The following is a 19,243-nucleotide window of genomic DNA, read 5'->3' on the forward strand; positions in this document are numbered from 1 at the left end:
TAAAAATGTGAAGTTTTGACCAAATTTATAATAAAATTTAATATCTAGACTAAAATTATAGTTTTTAAAAGTCGGATGTAAAAGGGTCAAAATAAATATAATTTCCGGTTTTTTGGAATTATACTAAAGAAAAAAGATAAGGACGAAATTGATTATAATGTTTAAAAATAAGAACTTTTTTTTTTATTTTTTTATTTTTTATAAATTTCCCTAAATAAAACTCGTAAAATGCATAATTAAATAACCAAAATAGCCACGTTACAAAATCTCTTCCTTCAAATTTAGGGGATGTGAGAGATACTAGAATCTCTTCCTTCATAATTAAATAACTAATCTAGCGAAGTGATCTCCAATTATGTTCAAATTATATCTTTTGTTGCTTTAACCAGTTACAAGTTATCCTTCAAACAAACTCTACAAGAAACGAAATTTGGATCAATTTAAGCACATCAAATTTCTTTCTTAATGAGAATCACACATTCACACTCACCACAACATACACATACACCACGAATCGCCCAAATTCGAATGTATATATGCATCAAAACTCAAAAACTGTACACCAAAATATCCCCTCCATTAAACCCCTGTTTTTCTTTCCCAACTCTAATACAACTTATTCAGCCCCAACTGAATAAAATTTTAAACACTAGTGGACCCCACAGGCCTCGGATAAGAAACAACTTTCTTCTCATTCCCATTCCCATTCTCTTTTCTCACTGATTCCATTCCAACATTCTCCAATGATTTCTGCAACTCCTGAATCTGTTCCAATGCTTTAACCAACTCATCAGCAGTCGGCCTGTGTTTAGGTTCTTTCATCAGACACTTCATTGCCAGCATGGCAGCCCGCGTGGCAACAGAAGACGCGTATTGCCCTTCGATACGTGGGTCCATGATGTGAAGAATCTTTCGTTTGCTAGTTAAAAATGGCTTAGCAAATACAACCAATATCTGCTCGCCAGGTGGACGGTTTTTATCAATGCATCGCCTACCTGTCAAAAGCTCAAGGAGTACCACCCCAAAACTGTATATATCGCTTCTTGCAGTTAAATGACCTTCATAACAATTTAACACATGATTAAGTTTAGATTAAAAAGATTCGTGTATCAAAATATTAATCATTTTTAAAAAATATCGATCGATCCTAAGGTGAGGAGTTGAAAGGAAAATTGAAGAAGCTATTTGAAAAATGAGAATGAAAATTTTGAAAATGTGTTTGGTTTATTCGGTTTTCAAAAATTTCCAAGGAAATGAAAATTTTATTTCTTTCAGATTGTATGTAAATTAGAAAAGTGATTTTTTAAAACGGAATGAAAACTCCACTGGTTTCAACCAAATGTGTTTTTAAAATTTTCATTGAAAACTAAACTCTATTTTCTGAAAATGTTTTCTAGAAAACAAAAACAATTTTTCTACAACTAAACACACTTTTAGAAATTTAGAAAACTTTGGAAAACCGTAAAAATCACTTTTCGAATTTACATACAGTTTGGAAAATAGAAAATTTTCATTTTTTTGGAAAAATTTTGAAAACTAAATCAACCATACGCGTTTTCAAAATTTTCATTTTCATTTGACAATTTTCATAGAAAACTGGAAATTTTTCCACAACCAAATGCACTCTAAACATTTACCTACTTTCCTTCCAACTCTTCTCACGTTAAAAATGATGAATATTATAAAATTATTTTTTTGGAATGTAAGGGTAAAATGATCATTTAGGCTATGTTTGGCATTCTAGCTGAAAAACTATCTTTTAGGTAAAAAGTTAGCTGATAGCTGAAAAACTAGCTATTAAATAAAAAGCTAGCTGATAGCTGATAAAAAATGATATTTGGTAAAACTAGCTGAAAAATATGAAATGACATAAAAGGATATTTAAAAGAATGTGATTTTATAATTAATTAAGGGATATATTTGGAAAATTTTAAAAAAGCTCCTAAAAAGCTAGTCTGAGTAGCTTTTTAAAAAAGCTCCTAAAAAGCTAGTCTGAGTAGCTTTTTAAAAAGCTAGTCTGAGTAGCTTTTTAAAAAGCTAGTCTGAGTAGCTTTTTAAAAAGCTAGCTTATAACTACTTTTTGGCTTGCCAAACATGACAAACACAGCCTTAGTCTTATTAACACACTTTATTCAGTCTAGAAAAAAAAAACGTTATGTATCATTGATTGTACAACACTTTATCTATACTAACATCATTACCGATTCAGTCACTTTACCCATACATGACTTAAGTACTTAACTATATATATATATATATATATATATATATATATATATATATATATATATATATATATATATATATATATATATTCAATATGATTACCTGTGGCCATGTATTCAGGAGCTGCATAACCTTGGGTACCCATAACCCGTGTAGACACATGGCTTTTACCATCAATGGGCCCATCTTTTGCCAACCCAAAATCCGAAAGTTTTGCATTGTAATTCTGGAAGCAAGTAAAGGGTAAATTCGTAAAAACACAAACTAAACAAAGTGAATAATCATTAATTTGAGACATACTGAGTCGATTAATATATTGGAGGACTTGAAATCACGATAGATCACTTTTGCTTCAGGACTATGTAAGTATGCAAGTCCCTTTGCAGCACCTAAAGCAACTTTTATTCTAAGGTTCCATGAAAGAGGCTGAAAATAAGAACTTCCTGTAATAATAATAAAAAAAAGATAACCAATTCCATAAATAGCAATGAAGTTTGTAATTTTATTTTATCATACAATTGTACTTTCAAAATTTTAACGTGTAATGTGTTTGTTTTAATTATGATCACATGACATAAGTTAACATGTTTTTATGCCATGTCATCGACTCATCGTCCACATAGGATGTACATGTGTAATATACTGATGTGGCAGAAATTTATAACCTTTATGGGAGATATGCAGTAAAGTTTCATTATTTTGGGAAAAAAATTTCTAATGTCATAAAAAAAAAATTAATAGAAAAGTCCCGATTATTTGATATTTTGCCAAAATTAACGAAAAGGTCATTATTTTTATTTTAACAAGAAATCACAGATTATCGTGTAAAATTAAATAATTGAGACTTTTCTGTTAAAAAAAAATATATTTAGGACTTTATCAAAATTTTTCCCAAAGCAATGCATATTTCTCAAAAAACTATTCATATCATATACAAAGAAGTTACCATATTCTTTTAATTATAGCCATGTCTTTAACTTTTTTAATTAATATAATAATAAAGAAAACTTAGAAACTTCAATTTCATATCTACCATTGCATAAACGAGGAACAATCACAAAAACTCACTCCTGAAAAGATGATTTTCCAAGCTGCCACGTGGCATGAACTCATACACTAACATTCTGTGATCATCTTCCAAACAATGACCGATTAACTTTACAAGATTTTGATGATTAAGCTGCCCTAAATAATTGATTTCAGCCTGCATAAACATAAACATGAAACCAGTTTATCCAAAATTATTATAATTAACTTATTAATTAAAAATCATTCTTGTTCATAGCTTCATATACTTACCAACCATTCTTGATGACCTTGAATGCCTTCATGATTTAACCTTTTGACTGCAATCACTGTTCCTGTACCTGGTTTTGCAGCTGTAAGTGAGTTTTCATCGATCCACCCTTTGAAAACTGACCCAAATCCACCTTCACCCAATACACTATCGGGTCTAAAATTTCTTGTAGCTGTTTTAAGAACATTGAAACTGAAAGATTTTAAATCTCCTGATTGCAAAATCTCATCTTGGCTTCTTGGGCTTCGAGGGCTTGGGGGAACTGAGGCAGATGTGACCTTACCTGTGATAAAAAAGTTACGAAATTTTAAAAAGATCTTTACAGAAAATCATGGGTTACTTAGTGATCAACATTAATCATTTTGGTCACATGATTGGTTTCTAAAGATCCAACCTTTCTGTCGATAAATAGAGGCATACAGCTTAATCATGCAAAATATATACGCCTATCGAGCTTGAAAGCAACTTTAATCCCAACAAAAAACAATATAAAACAGAATTACAGGCGATTAATCATAGAAATACAAACATATGTGTAAGTAGGAGAAAGAGGATCAATAAGCATCGAAAATTTTCAAGAAAGTTGCAGAAGCAAAAGGCTTCCGAGGTTTAAGTTTTAAAGTCTCGCTCTTTTGTGAATAAGAAAGGGAAATTGCAGTAGATATTATTAAGATCATGATTAGATGACGCGATATACTCACCATCATGCCGAGAGCTTTCGATTTTCAATCGAACACTGAAACAGGAACCCATTTTGTACCAAATCGCTGGCGTTCTTGATCGCTTCGCTCGTTCTGAGTCAAATCAGCGGCTCAAATCACGCGCTTTTTGCTGCTTCGCAGGCTAAATAACAGATAGATGAAGGATGGGTTCGCTTCTGAAGAACAGGTGATCAAACTATGAAAAAATTCACAGGGGAATTAAAACAAACACTTGGAGGGTGTGAAAATAAACGCACACGCACACTAGTTGCGTGTTCAATATGCACACATAGTCATATTCATATGTGTGTTGAATATTTTAGTCTCGGAGAATCCTTCCAGAACAAAGCCAAAGACAATAAAGTTGACTAATCTCCGTTAATTCTTCACTGCAAGTTGCTTGCCGCATGTAATATTTTCGATTTTATAAAGAAAATTGTTGAGCTGTTTTAGAAGAAAGAAGGGTGACTGTGATTAATGGAATCCAGTGAAGATTTTTATGCGAAGAACAAGAACCTGACAGAGCAGCACTTTACTAAATTCTCGCAAGATATCATCGTCTTTAATACTGTTGCCCGAGTTTGACTGGTTTGTCCTAACACTTTTTTGTCATATTTTACAATTAACCCCCCTGGACTATGACTAATTTATGCAATCTGATATATTTGTTTAGAGCATACGGTGTGGGCAACATGAAGTGGTGTTATGACAAGAAGCAACAAGAAGAGGGGGTGGTGTTCCAATGTCATAACTTGTTAAGAAGTAGAAAAAGGTAGAGAGAGAAAGAGAGAAAGAGATAAGAAAATGATTTTGATTGGTTATTATTCTCGTTTCAATATGTGGTAACGAGCACGAGAAGTGCCATAACAAGATTCAACAAGTTGGGGGGGGGGGGGGGGGGGGGCGGTGTTCTCCGTGTCATGACACCGTTTTCATGTGCCAACTCAGCCAATTCATTTCTCGTTGTGACCCACACCGTATGCTCTTATAGATGGAGCACAAAATAACATAACCTTTTACAAAAATGAAGTATATATAAAAAGTTTGCAAAAACGACATAAATGTTTACAAAATATGGTGTCATCTCTCAAAGAAATAATGGTATTTTCCATGAATTAAATAACCGTGAAATTAGCTAAACATAAGTGATCTTTAAAATGCAAACAAAATTAGATAAAAAAAAAAAAAAGAAGATCGTTTAAAGTGTCTCAATCGAAGAGCACGAATTCGAATTCTTGGAATACCAAGTTTTCTTGAGAAAATTACATTAAAGCAAATTAAAAAGTTATAAAATTGGATAGCATATAATTATTTTCATAAAAAAATAAGATACGACTAAGTTAGGTAAAATGTTTGGTTTCTAAGGAAAAAAAAGCAAATGGTTTTGAATCCTTTGCTAGTTCTTGTATACTAATAGAAGTATAAAAGTAACAAGTAAATTTGAAAGAAAAAAATAGTGGGTGTTTGGATAGTTTTTGAGAATAGTTTATTAATTTTTTTTTTAGTTTTTAAAAAAACTAATAACCTACAAAAAATGTTTGTATATTTACAAAACGTTTTTTAAAACATCTTTTTAGATAGAAAAAAGTAAAGTTTTCAAAAAACTAAAAAATCCTAATTTTTTTTAGTTTTTTAGTCATTTTACTCCTAAAAATCAAAATTTATTATCTAAACATTTTTTAAAATCCGTTTTTCCTAAAAGCCATAAACTAATAAGTAATTTTCTTAAAAATCATTTTTGTGATAAAAAAGCCAACCTAAACACACCCATAATCTTTTGAAGGAGTAAAAACTTGAAAACCGATATATCTTAACCAATTTTGTTAAAGGAAATCTTTAAAAAAGTCATTACATTTTGAACTTATATTCAAATTATGGGCTGTTTGGTAAGATCTGAATTTCTAAGAGGGTCTGAATTTTTAAGATCTGAATTGTGAACATGTTGTTTGTTTAGAACCTCTGAATTTTTGTGCTTAATTATAAAAATGACCATTTTACCCTTCTGTATATTTTTTGCAAAATTATAAAAACACCATACAAAATCCAAATTAGACATAAGTTAAAATTAAACAATCAAACATAAATATTTGGCTAATGTATCCAATTATAACAATCAAAATTGCTTTGTTTTAAATTGTATGCTAATATTGATCACAACATAGAAATTGATGTTAACAGATCTACACACAAATGCAACAGTCCAAATAAACTTAAAAATTGCAGCAATAAACATCAGAACAATCACATTGAAAACTGCATCCATTGTCATCCTCATCTTGATAGCATCTTGTTCATTATCAATCACCTATATCAACCAAACAAAGGATACATCAGATTTTACCATCCACATTGAACAATTTAAGAGAGAATATTAACAGATCTACATACAAACAATTTTTATCATCCAAGGTTTCTTTTCTAGAAAAAGATTCAAGACAAAGAAATTTAAATAAATCATAAGTTGAAACAATTTCATTCAGGCATTTTATCAAATGGTTCATATGCAAGTAAAATAAACATGGAAAAGAAGCCATAGCTGATAAATCAAATAAAACCAAACTAAAATCAACAACATTTCATCAAAATCAAACCAGAATCAGCAACATTCATCAAAATCAAACCATATTTCAAACCAAACAAGACCATTGAATTCGATTTTTGATTTTCAATTTTGAAGGGAAAGAAGGAACAAACAAGACCATTGAATTCGAGGGCAAAAAAGGAAGAAACGAACCGGCGGCAGAGGCTGGCGGCGTTGCTGGCGTCATCGGTGTGCGGCGTCGCCGGTGGTAGCAGTCGCAGGTGTCGCCGGTGGGAGAAGATGCGATGGGAGCAGACGATGTGGGAAGGAAAGAAAGGACGCGTCGACCGGTCGATTAGGGCTAATAGAAAGCACGCATGTTTTTTTTTTTTTTTTTTTTCAGACTTGGTTTAACATCTGAAAAAATAAGAGGTATTTTTAAGTTTAAGAGGTAAAATATAATACTCAAACAAACGATTTGAATCTGAAATTTTAAGACATTGCCTCTTAATTTTGCAATTAAGAGATAAACAAACAACCCCTTAGTCATAGTATATTTTTGTAGCAATCGAGCCAAAGTTACTTGTTAATATAATCAATTACGGGAAATTAGTAGCTTACCCAATATATGACATCATACGTGGCAAGACAACATGCCCAACCAACTATACGTTTAGGGTTTTCATATATGAAGCAGTATTTGGGGATGGATTTAAGTGAATAAGATATCAAAAATCTTCATATCTCCAATTCGTTAGCGTAAATCGATATTGTCTTTTTCTTCAAACATTCTAATGCAGGTGCGATTGTGGAGATCTGTGTGGAATGTGGACATCATGGATTTGAAAGAATCCAGGTCAAAGATTCTTTGGTTGCCCAAATTTCATGGTAAAGCTTCTATATTTTCCATTTTCATTACTAGTATTTGATTTAGGTTATAAATGTTGCAATTTTTTTGTTATTGTGGTATGAATAAAGGGAGCGCAAGTATTTTGTTAGATTCTTGGCTTTGAAAAACAAATATTATAGAGACAAGATGTTCAAATTGAGAGCTTTTGCTAAGGCTATATTAGTTGTTAATGCTCATATACCTGTTAATGTGCATGTATCTGCCCTTAATGCTCATTTACCTATCAATGTGTCTGATTCCCCTAAATTTAATGAAGTTAGATTGCCTGTGAATGCCACTATACCTGTTGATAAAGTTGAATTATGGAAGTGGATGATGTTTTATTTCGTGTGAGTCATTATTGGGATGATGTATCGTTAGTTTGGCATAAGTTGTAGGGTAATATTTTAATTCATCATGTTATCTTTTGGTTAAGTCTTGTGGTGTATAGCAAATTTTTTGGTTAATGAAATGAGGAAATTATTGTGATCGATATGACCATTATATGCATTCAGAATGTAATATTATTGAATGTGACCAATATGGCCAATATGATCAAAATGACAAATATGACCTTATAACTGTAGTATGTTGTAACCAACCATATTAATGGCATAATCTGATTAATATAACCAAAATGACAAATATGAACTTAAACCTATAATCAAGGTTGCAAAAAACGCTCGACGTTAGTTAGTCGGTGTATTGGGGTCAAGGGATTAATTGGCTAGGCGGAGATTATCAGAGGATTAATCGGGTACCATTAATTGCTAATTTTTTGAATTTTAAGAAATTAAATATGACTAATATCATATCAAAGTTCATAAATAACACTAATATGATAACAAAATAGGTTAATATGATTAATACAACACTAATCATGACTCAAATAGTTTCCATTAAGATAAAACTTCTTCAAAATGTTAAAATTTCATCGTTTTATAATGTTTCACTTATTATGTATGCAATGATTAATCGCTAGGTGCCCTTTAATCGGTCGAGTGGCGCTTAAGGATTAATCGGGACTTAGTCGAGATTTTTACAACAGTGCCTATAATATACCAACCAACCATCATAAGGGCATAATCTGACCAATATAACTAAAATGATAAATATAACCTTAAAAATACAAACCAACCATCTTAAGGGTATTCACAAAGAGTTTATGTTTACAAAAGGCAAACCAATTTGTTAGAGGAATTCATAAACTATTCAAAAAATAGCATCATAATCACCAATACCAACTATCACCCTGAATATCCTAACACCCTAATCCATTTCCACTACTAAATCTAGATAACCACCAACACCTCCTATGTTTTTAAGCATGTTTTTAAGAATCCTCTATGAGGGTCTTCTTGTTTTAGATTTAGACACTACAACTTAGGAATCATATATATATATATATATATATATATATATATATATATATATATATATATATATATATATATATATATATCTTGTTCTTGGGTCCATTCCTCTGTTGGTACTTGCGTCTTCAGAATTACATTTTGTGTTGCAACCTCAATCACATTCATTGGTAGATCCTTAAATTCATAATAAAGAAAATAAATAAAAATAAAAAACTAAAAACCAATTACAAAATGAAGAAAAAAAACTCATTAAAGTGAGTTTTAATGTATTACTAATTTAGATGTTCTATTGGAAGTGGATGCTCCATTAGAATACTCCAAAAGCTCAAGTCACATTTAACATTTTGATTCATGAAACACCATAATCAGTTTTCTTCATGGAGGCAATCTATTTACACAAAATTGTCAGAATGGACAATCATTGAAGATAATTTCATTGACACTATACAAGATTCGGACAAGAAGATCAAACGGACAGGAGATGTAGAAGGTTTTCAAAGATAATCTTGGAGATATATCTTCACTACTACGAAAAATAACATTTAATAATGATTATCACTTACATGCTTTTGACTATGTCGATCAAATAATCTACCATTATCTAATGAACAAACAATTTACATTGAATCTAAGTAATGGTTTAGTGGTTTTCTTTTCATCATCTCATGAGATCCCAATCATAACCTTATTTTGTTTATTATATTTTGTTCTTTTTATAATCATCAAATAATATCTTATTGAATAATGAAAATTTATTGTAAGAATCTAAATTTTAGAAAGATTTGACTTTTATTCAAATATTGATCAAAATGGCAAAATGGTCAATTATGAGAAAATATGAGATTATGAAGTTGTGACTTCATGAAAATGGCCAAAAAGATTTTAAGTCACTTAGATGAGGTTAGATGAGTAAGTTCAAGAAAGAGTATACATGAGAAAGTACATACTGTTCAAAAGGGTAAAATGGGAAATTTTATGTTTTTAGACCATCTTTGTGAGTTAACAGATTAAGACCCATATAAAGTTAGTGAGAAATGACTCAACCAAGTTGTAGATTATGTTTCCACCTTCGCTTGGGTATAAAGATCATAGAAAACGGGTTTAAGACGAAGGAGATATGAAGGTTTGAAGATTGAAGAAAATGCCTCAAGGCTAAAATGGAATCAACTTTAAAGGTTGTTGTCATACAGCTACGGCGGTGCGGTGAGGACTTCACCATGAAACAAGGAGGGAAGATAGAGATTCAGACGTAGTTCTTCTTCATAATAGGAAGGCAACCTACTTTACACCACAATGTTGTAAATAGGCACCATACTATGGTGGGCTAATATATGTTGCTAATGGAGATAGAGCACCACGACGTGGCAAGTAGAACACCATGGTGTGGCAATTAAATGGTTTTCTTTGACCACGGGTCAATTGGTCACAACGACGCGGTAAACCGATGACATGGAACGATGTCACATATAATAAACCCCCTAACCAGTCTTCATTCTCGCAAAAAAACACTCCTATTCAATAGAGGAGGGAGCTCCAACGATTTAGAGGTTGAAGGAGGGTCAAGTGGCAGTTTAAGATGTTTATGGCTTGGATTATACATCAAAATCTTATGATGTAACGCCTGTGTTTCTAGGCTTGCCATTTTTAGCAATGTAATGGTCTAGGTTAACCTTTGTAACCCGTTTTGAAATAATAAGATTGTATTATTTGAGTATTATGTGTTTTGTGCTTAATTGCTTAATTATGTGGTTTGATTAATTAAGAATAAAAATAAGCGTCAAAATTTAAGTGTAAAATAAACTTGATATCTTTAAATTATGTTGTAGTAGTTGAAACAAGGTTTCCGAAGATATAAAAAATGTCGAAATCCGAGTTATAACGAGGAAGTTATGACCTGTCGAAGTTTCGCGACAGAACCGGCACGACACAACGCGACATAAAAAGTGAATTTACGTTAGAGCGATATTTAGCCTTAGCAATCTAAATGAAAGTCGTAGAGTACGTCAAACCATGAGCGTGCATAAAAAGAACGCCCAAATCTGACTTCGTATGAGGAAGTTATGATTTTTCGAAGTTTCGACTTAGCAGTATGCAACCCGAATGCTCGATTTGAGACCGAACGGTTTTTAGCCGAAACAATCTAAATGATAATTTAAGATCTCATTAATTTTAGTAAAACGATAAAAAGATATGCGAAAACGGACGTCGGATGAAGAAGTTATGATTTTATAACGGAGTTTTCCTGTCCCGGCCTACTAAAAATAAATAATAAAAAATAAATTCAAAATTAGCCGACAGAGTCTAAACGAAAGTTGTAGATCGTAGTCTCACCTACGCGTGGATATAAAGAGCGTCGAAAACGGAGTTCGTATGAGGAAGATATGAATTTTTGAAGTTTATTTAATAAATTCGGTATTTAATTTAAATAAAAATTCGCTGATATTATCCATGGGGGGGGGGGGGGGGTGGGGGGGAGTCACCGGCCTTATCCCCGTTACGCCCCGCGTAAATTGTAGATCCAGCCCCTATAAAAGGCTTGCGAGGGCAGCCGAAAGTTTTGTTTATTTCTTCTATTCTCTCTCCCGTTTTGCATCGTTTTGCGTGCCAGAAATATCCCGAAGCCCCGGTAATATTCCCGAGTCCCGAAGCGAGTCCCGAGATCCCGAAGATCCCGAGAAGTGCGGTTTCCGAGCCGAAGCTCTGCCCGCGAGAAGTTCGATTTTCGTAGAGATCTTCCAGATCTGCTGAGGATTACTACTTCTGCAAGTCGTAGTGCTGTCCGATCATCTTCTGATCAAGTGAGTGTATACTACCTTTCATAAACGCAATAATAATACAAGTATGGTTCGAGGGTATTAAGTTTATTGTCGTTTATACGTGTGAATGCGTTGTTACTTTCTCATAACGTATAACTATGAAGTATTTTATACGAGATACGTGTTATGTGTATATTTTGTTGTTATGTGTGTGAATGTTTATTCACTTTCTTCTATCTTACATATATGATTATTTCTATATGAAATACGTGTTATGTGTGTGTGCCTCATCTGTTATATGGAAAATGTATTGATCAAGCATGCTATACAGGTTTTGAAAATATGTATAAAAATGTATGTTTTTATCTACTAATATGTTGGGTAGAACATGGGTAGATAGTTGGTGTGTAATAAACAGATGAGAGGCCTCGTTGTTGTTTGATCCAGTTATCTAGCGGAATTTAGATGACGACCACGGACTTTTCTAGATAGTCATGTGGAACGCTAGCAGGCTCATAACCTGTAGGTGTTAATGAACTTGGGTGTTCATTCGCTGTATTCCATCCCCCTCATGGTTGCCTTATTTGACTTATATTGCTGAGGAAACCCCGCAGCGTGTGTTGTCACCCCGATGAAAATATTCTTAGATTAGGTCCCTTGTGTTAGTTATTTTAGGGACGTAAAGTGAGAATAACGGGAATGAGTAACTGGGTTATTGTTGGTTGATAATAATTAATTTTAATTATTTATTGTGGGTTGAAAACCCTATATGCTCACCAGGCTCCCAAGCCTGACCCACTCAGTTTTATTTGTATTACAGGAAGTGGCGCAAGGGCGTAAGATGGATGAACCATCAAGTTGTTTTGTTTACAAGTCTGTATATGTAAATATTTGTTGAATGACTTGTAATGTTATCGTTTATGCTTGTTGGTCTATATCGGAACATGACACCCCGAGTTTTGATTATATAATGAAAAATACACTTCTTTTATGAAATGCTTTGGTAAACATTGTTTTATCATGTTTTGTTTTTGGGAACAAATTCCGCAACTCTTTCAAATCAAAAGGATTTACTCTGAAAATATTTAAAAGCATAAATGAAAATCGGTCTTTTCTGGCCGAGATTTTGGGGATGTCACATATGAGCTAATCATCTCCTTCATCCTTAAGCTTTTAGGGATTTAATGGGGATTTATGAAATTGAATTTGATGTGAATGATTACCCTTAAGAAGCTTTTTAATTGATGTCATTGATAATGTTTAGAAGCTTTGAACAAGCTTTATGTATTAATTGATGCACTAGATGTTAGATTATAATGAATTAAGTAGTATGGGATGCTTAATTCATTGATTATATTGAATTTAGAAGTATAGAATGACATATTAGAATTATGATCATTTAATTGATCATTTTGACATTAAGAAGTTGATAAGCTCTTAATAGGTTAATACATGTTTTAAGGAACTTGAAATATTATATGATTAGGCCTAGAGCAAGAGGATAAACCAAGATGCGTTAATTGGAGATTTGGAGCCAAGTGGTAGTTAGTCCTCACTAACTAACAAGATGAGTTATAACTCTCACTCTCTTTCTATGTTGTTATATACACACACACACACACACACATATATATATATATATATATATATATATATATATATATATATATCATACATACTTATAAAGCTAGCATTTTTCCTTGAACCTCATGTATTTGAAACCTCCTATTTTAATAAATATCACTCAAAAGTCTCTTAATAATGATTAACAATTCAAAGGTTTTATAACTTATATAATATATTTAATGAACAATTAATGGATACTCTACTATAAAAAGTTCAATCTTTTTTAGTAGACACACAAATACAAATCACATACAAAATTCACAAAGAAAACAAGTTTAAAGTCTTTTGTGTTGGTTTGAGGGCTTTGAACAATTTTTCGAGCCATGTTATTATGTTGAAGTTTTTAATTTGTAAGTTTGTTATATATAAATTCTTTTTTGTATTTTCTTGATTTAAGTATTCTTTTAAGAATATCATTGTATGTTGTGGTTGAAATTTTAATGTAAATTAGATTAGATTCATGTTATCGATCATATGTTATGGAAGATGATATATATATATATATATATATATATATATATATATATATATATATATATATAATATTTAATTAACTATTGTACACATGTTTGTATGTTCATGTTGCTTCAAAACAATAATTAAATAAAAAATCATAGATATGTTATATTATCCATATTATCAATGTAAACCTTTTTTAAAATGCAAATTATCTATCTTATCACTTTATTTTTAAGTTATGTTTAACATTTTAATTATAACAATAAGTATTTTTCAAAAGTTTCTTTCACTTATTAATAATAACAAGTGGTTTTAAAATTAATAAGCAATAATTATAAATAATAAAATCAAATTACATGGATATGTCATATTATCCATGCAAGTCTCTTTTGAAATACAAATTGTCTATCTTATCACTTTATTATTTAGTGTATGTTTCATATTTTAGTAATAAGATTAAATGTTTCTTAAAAGTCTTCGTTAACTTATTATTAATAATAAGTGGTTTAAAACTAATTAATACCAATTTTAAATGATAATAACATCAAATTATAAATTACATTTAGCTATAAATAAATTGTATTTTAAATGAACATCATTATTGAAATTAGAAAATGATCGCATAAGTAAAAATATAATCAATCAATAATAATAATTGTCAAAAATAATAATAAATAGATAATTATATTTAATTCTATTAATGAGGAATGTGAGTTGATGTCAATGAATATTATTGTTCAAAATAATAGAGATTATATATATATATATATATATATATATATATATATATATATATATATATATATATTAGTGTAAAAATATTATCTCAAAGTTAATGTCAATAACATAACCATTTTAAACATATATTTTTCAATATTTTAACAGTATATTTTTAATCTTCACTGCGCAATGTGCGGGAATTCGTCTAGTATATATATATATATATATATATATATATATATATATATATATATATATATATATATAGTATGTGAAAGTCATGTATATGAGCATGACAAAGAGAAAGAAAATAAGAGGAATATATATATATATATATATATATATATATATATATATATATATATATATATATATATATATATACTATAATCCTACATAAGATTATGCACTTATGGTTATACACTTAAGATCATGTACCTAAGCATGTGTGTATAGCAAAAGTATATAGATATGTATAGAGAAAGACCAAGAGTATTATGAGTAATACCCTTGAGGATAGATAAAGAAAGAATAGGATTATATGTATTATAATCCTATATATATATATATATATATATATATATATATATATATTATAATCCTATATATATATATATATATATATATATATATATATATATATATAAGTAGATGATGAAAAAGGTATCTATTATCTATGGATACCTAAGAGATTACATATAGATATAGTGAATGATTATACATAGAGTAATCATGAGTGTATGTATCTATGTATATACATGGATGATATAATGTATAATACCTATATATTAATAGACATAGATAAAGAATAAGTACTTAATGAGCTAATTACCAGACATGTAGCAAAAGATCTCTTGACGAGATAAAGAGATAGAGATGTTTAGAAAGATGGATCCATTAGGAATGTGGTAGAGGATCCTTTGAAAACAAGAGTATGATTCCTTAGGGAACATATATAAATGGCCCCTTTATTGATGTGGATAGATGATTCTTGCAGGAATAAAGATTATGAATGGTTGGAAAAGATAAAGAAAAGGTTCCATGACTGGAACAAGGTAATATATTTCTTTTAAGAACCTAGATAATTCGTGAGGGATTAAGAGTAAGGAATCTGTAAAGGGATTTAAGAGAAGAAAGAGAATGGCAAAGGATCCATGAGGGATCAAGATAAGAAGTATGAGATGAAGCAAGAAGAGCATGATAAGAAATGCTAAGAGTTAAATATACGAGAAGAACTGAGTAAGATATAGAGAAGATATACATAAAGCATAGAGAAGAGTAGAGGAAAGATGAAATGAGATAAAGTATAGAGAGAGACAAGAATATGAAAAGAAGAGATATAGGTGGATGCATAGATTCAATATATACATAGAGTATGAGATAAGCCTAAGAAGAGGCTAATAAATATTATGGGAAGAAGAGTAGATGATAGAGTAAGGGATTCATAAGATGAGAAAGATAGAGAATGGAGAAGAGTATAAGAAAAAAGGACAAAATATAGATTATGTGAAGATAAGAGGAAGAAAATAAGAAGATTTAGATTGCAGAGTATGAGAAAGACAATAAAAGAAAATTAGAGAATAGAAATATAGAAAGAGTTATATGAAGAGTAGATGGACATGAAAATAGAAAGAATATAACTCACCAAACACTGTTGTCTAATGTTATAGAGATGTTTCATGCTTTGCGGGTTCAGGTAGTAGCCGGTGGACGTGAAGAAGTTAGGAACACAAGGACCTAGATTAGGAGTAATTTATTTCTTTGTATATTCCTTGTTGCTTTAATTTATATGTAAGATTTTATTGTAAACCCGAGTGTAACCTGGGATGTAGAGTGTTTTAAATTTTGATAGAATTCCACACTTGTTAGAAAACTTTGATAATTCCCTAGCCAATTATATGTTAGAAATTCGGACTATTACAACTGGTATCAAAACCATAGTTTAAGTGAATTAGGTTTGGTGTATCCATTCTTAGTATTAAACTATGGAGTATAAATGAAAAACAAATATTATGAGATGGTTTTGTGATAAACCATGCTAAGAGATCAAGATTTGGGGGTGTGCATAAAACCACACAAACCACATAAACCACCCGCACCACACTACACCACACCACATAATGGGGTTTTCAATTTTTACGGTCCGGTTTGCGGTCTGTACTTTTTGTAAACCGCAGTATGCAGTGTGGTTTGCAGATTATAGTTATGAAACAACTATTCAAATCGCACCACACCGAATTATATATATATATATATATATATATATATATATAATGTATTCTATTCAAATATATTAAATTTTGTATCTAATTCTTTGAAGTATTATCAAATCGTTAATTCAAAATACCTATATTAAATAGTATAACTACATTTGGAATCTTAATTCAATATTTTGTTAACAATATTGATATAAGTTGACATCTAAAGATAACAATCATTATTTGTTTATAGTAGAATTATATTTTATATCCTATATCAAAGATATGTTACAATCAAGATACACTGGTCATTTGATAAGAAGGTAACACCAATCCAATAGTCATTGTATAGTTTTACATATTTAAGGTCAAACTAATTATATTGGTGCGAATTAATTAATTTAATCATGCAATATTATTTTTGGAAGTTTATATACAAGTCACATGATCTTATAAATATCAGTGTTAATCAAAGTGTATAAACCGCAAAAAACTCCCGTACCAAACCACACTGCATAATGCTGTTTAAAACCTTTGCAGTGCGGTTTGTGGTTTCTGAAAATCTCAAACCAAAAATACAGTGTGGTTAGAGGTTTTGAATCTAAACCGCACTGCAAACATCCCTAATCAAGGTACACAACTGAGAATATGTGAAGATAAAAAACTTAAATAGCTATAGATTAATATATTGACCAACCTTGAAGGTTTGGGTCAAGAATGTTACAGAAGAAAGAAATGGGCTCTCTAGTTAAAGAGATGCCAAGAGTGTGTAGAAAGAATGATAATGCAGTATCATGAAAGAAATATGTGCTATAAAAGATGTATCCTAGTAGATGGACACTATATAGAGTATGTATCCCAAAGAAGAAGTGAAAGAGAATATTAAAGAATGGGGACAAAAAGAGGGACAAAAAATATAGAGATAGAAATGTAGAGAAAAAGTTCTAAGAAAAGGGGTTGAAAAAGAGTAAGAGGGATGGTATCCCCATAAAAGATATATATATATATATATATATATATATATATATATATATAGAGAGAGAGAGAGAGAGAGAGAGTCTATCTTAGAAAGAGTTAATGAGTAAAGAAGTATATGGATAAGTACAAGAATAGAGTGGTATTTATTGAGAGCAATGGCCATGTAGAAAAGAAAGCACATTGCTATTTGGACAATGTATAAAATATGTTAAGTAGAGCTTGCACCATGTTTTTAAATGATATGGTGATAGCATTGACCAAAGAAATATTAGAAGAGGAATGCAAATAATGTTTAGATAGAAAGAAAGTGGTGCAACGAGTATCATGATAAACACTTAAGAGAAAGAGAACGATAGAAGAAATGTTCCATTATGTTGTGTTAAGAGCTAAGGAACATGAGAAGACGGGGTCAATACTTATGAGGAAGGTAAGAGATGTTGAGTATGTCGAGTAAGATGACACTTTGTTAGTTTACCTACAAGAGAGAAAGATGAAGAGGTGTAACTCATAGTGTGAGAAAAGATAGACTCGTAAGATTGAATAGATATGTGTATTTTGTGTAACAGTTTACTTGTGAGTACCTATTAGAGAAAGAGGAATGATTAACCTTATGTGTCATAAGGGACAATTAGAGAAAGATTATGAAGTTAGATAGAGAAGTAAGAAGATATAGGAATCATGAAAAGAGTATAAGACCAGGTATAGAGTTACAGTAAGAGAATGTGATGACCATGTGTCGTATAGAGATGAGAAGTTAGAAACATTAGGAGTGTGTGACTTCCCAATGTAAGAAAAAATATGCATGTGACAATACATCTTTTTAGATGTATCAATAATAGAGTAGGTAAGAAAAAGAGAGAATCTCACAATATCTAGCTTGTGAGCAATTGAGGACTAAGGAAAATAAATGCCCAAGAAATTGTCATGTTGAGAATTGGGTTATGATAAAAGAGATAGAAGATATGTGAAATGATTAAGGAAGCAGAAACATTTGAACTAGATAAGTATGGTGTGTATGTAGTGTATGGGCACTGCAGACACATGGAACTTACTGCAGCCTAATAGAGCCACCAAGTTACCTGAGGATCAAGTAGTTGGAGATGAGAAGTGATAGCATGGTAGATTGAGAAGAGTTTACCATGTAAGAAAAGAGAGTTGTGAAACAAGAAGTGAAATGGTGAAATTTAATATAGATAAATATAATGTGCATACAGTGTGTGGGTGCTACAGGACATGGTGCTTGTTATGATTCAATGGAATCATTGAGCTACTTGGAGATCAAGCAAAGAAAAATAAAGGAAATAGAAAACCTGTGAATCATGGAATGAAATGGTAAGATTGAATCTATGTAAGTATGGTGTGCATGTAGAAGTATGGGCTCTACATACACATTGCACTTATTGTGGTTTTTATTGAACCATTAAGCTACTCGAGGATCGAGTGGTGGGACAAAAAAGATAAACATGGTACTTGGAAGAATATGTCATGTATATATT

The 19,243-nt window shown here is 30.9% G+C and overlaps 1 protein-coding gene across 1 annotated transcript; it reads right to left on the minus strand.

The window, feature by feature from the left end:
- Positions 1 to 429: 429 nt before the first annotated feature.
- Positions 430 to 4,760, minus strand: LOC145017793 (putative serine/threonine-protein kinase PBL9). Its single transcript, XM_078975746.1, has 6 exons — positions 4,225 to 4,760; positions 3,526 to 3,806; positions 3,295 to 3,430; positions 2,527 to 2,669; positions 2,329 to 2,452; positions 430 to 1,058 (listed from the first exon to the last, which is right to left on the minus strand). Exons 1-6 carry the CDS (start codon positions 4,274 to 4,276, stop codon positions 643 to 645), a joined length of 1,152 nt encoding a protein of 383 aa, XP_078831872.1. The 5' UTR covers positions 4,277 to 4,760; the 3' UTR covers positions 430 to 642.
- Positions 4,761 to 19,243: the final 14,483 nt, after the last annotated feature.

The sequence above is a fragment of the Lactuca saligna genome, chromosome 9 (genome assembly GCF_052625555.1).
Source record: "Lactuca saligna cultivar CGN05327 chromosome 9, ASM5262555v1, whole genome shotgun sequence".
Classification (NCBI taxonomy): Eukaryota; Viridiplantae; Streptophyta; class Magnoliopsida; order Asterales; family Asteraceae; genus Lactuca; species Lactuca saligna.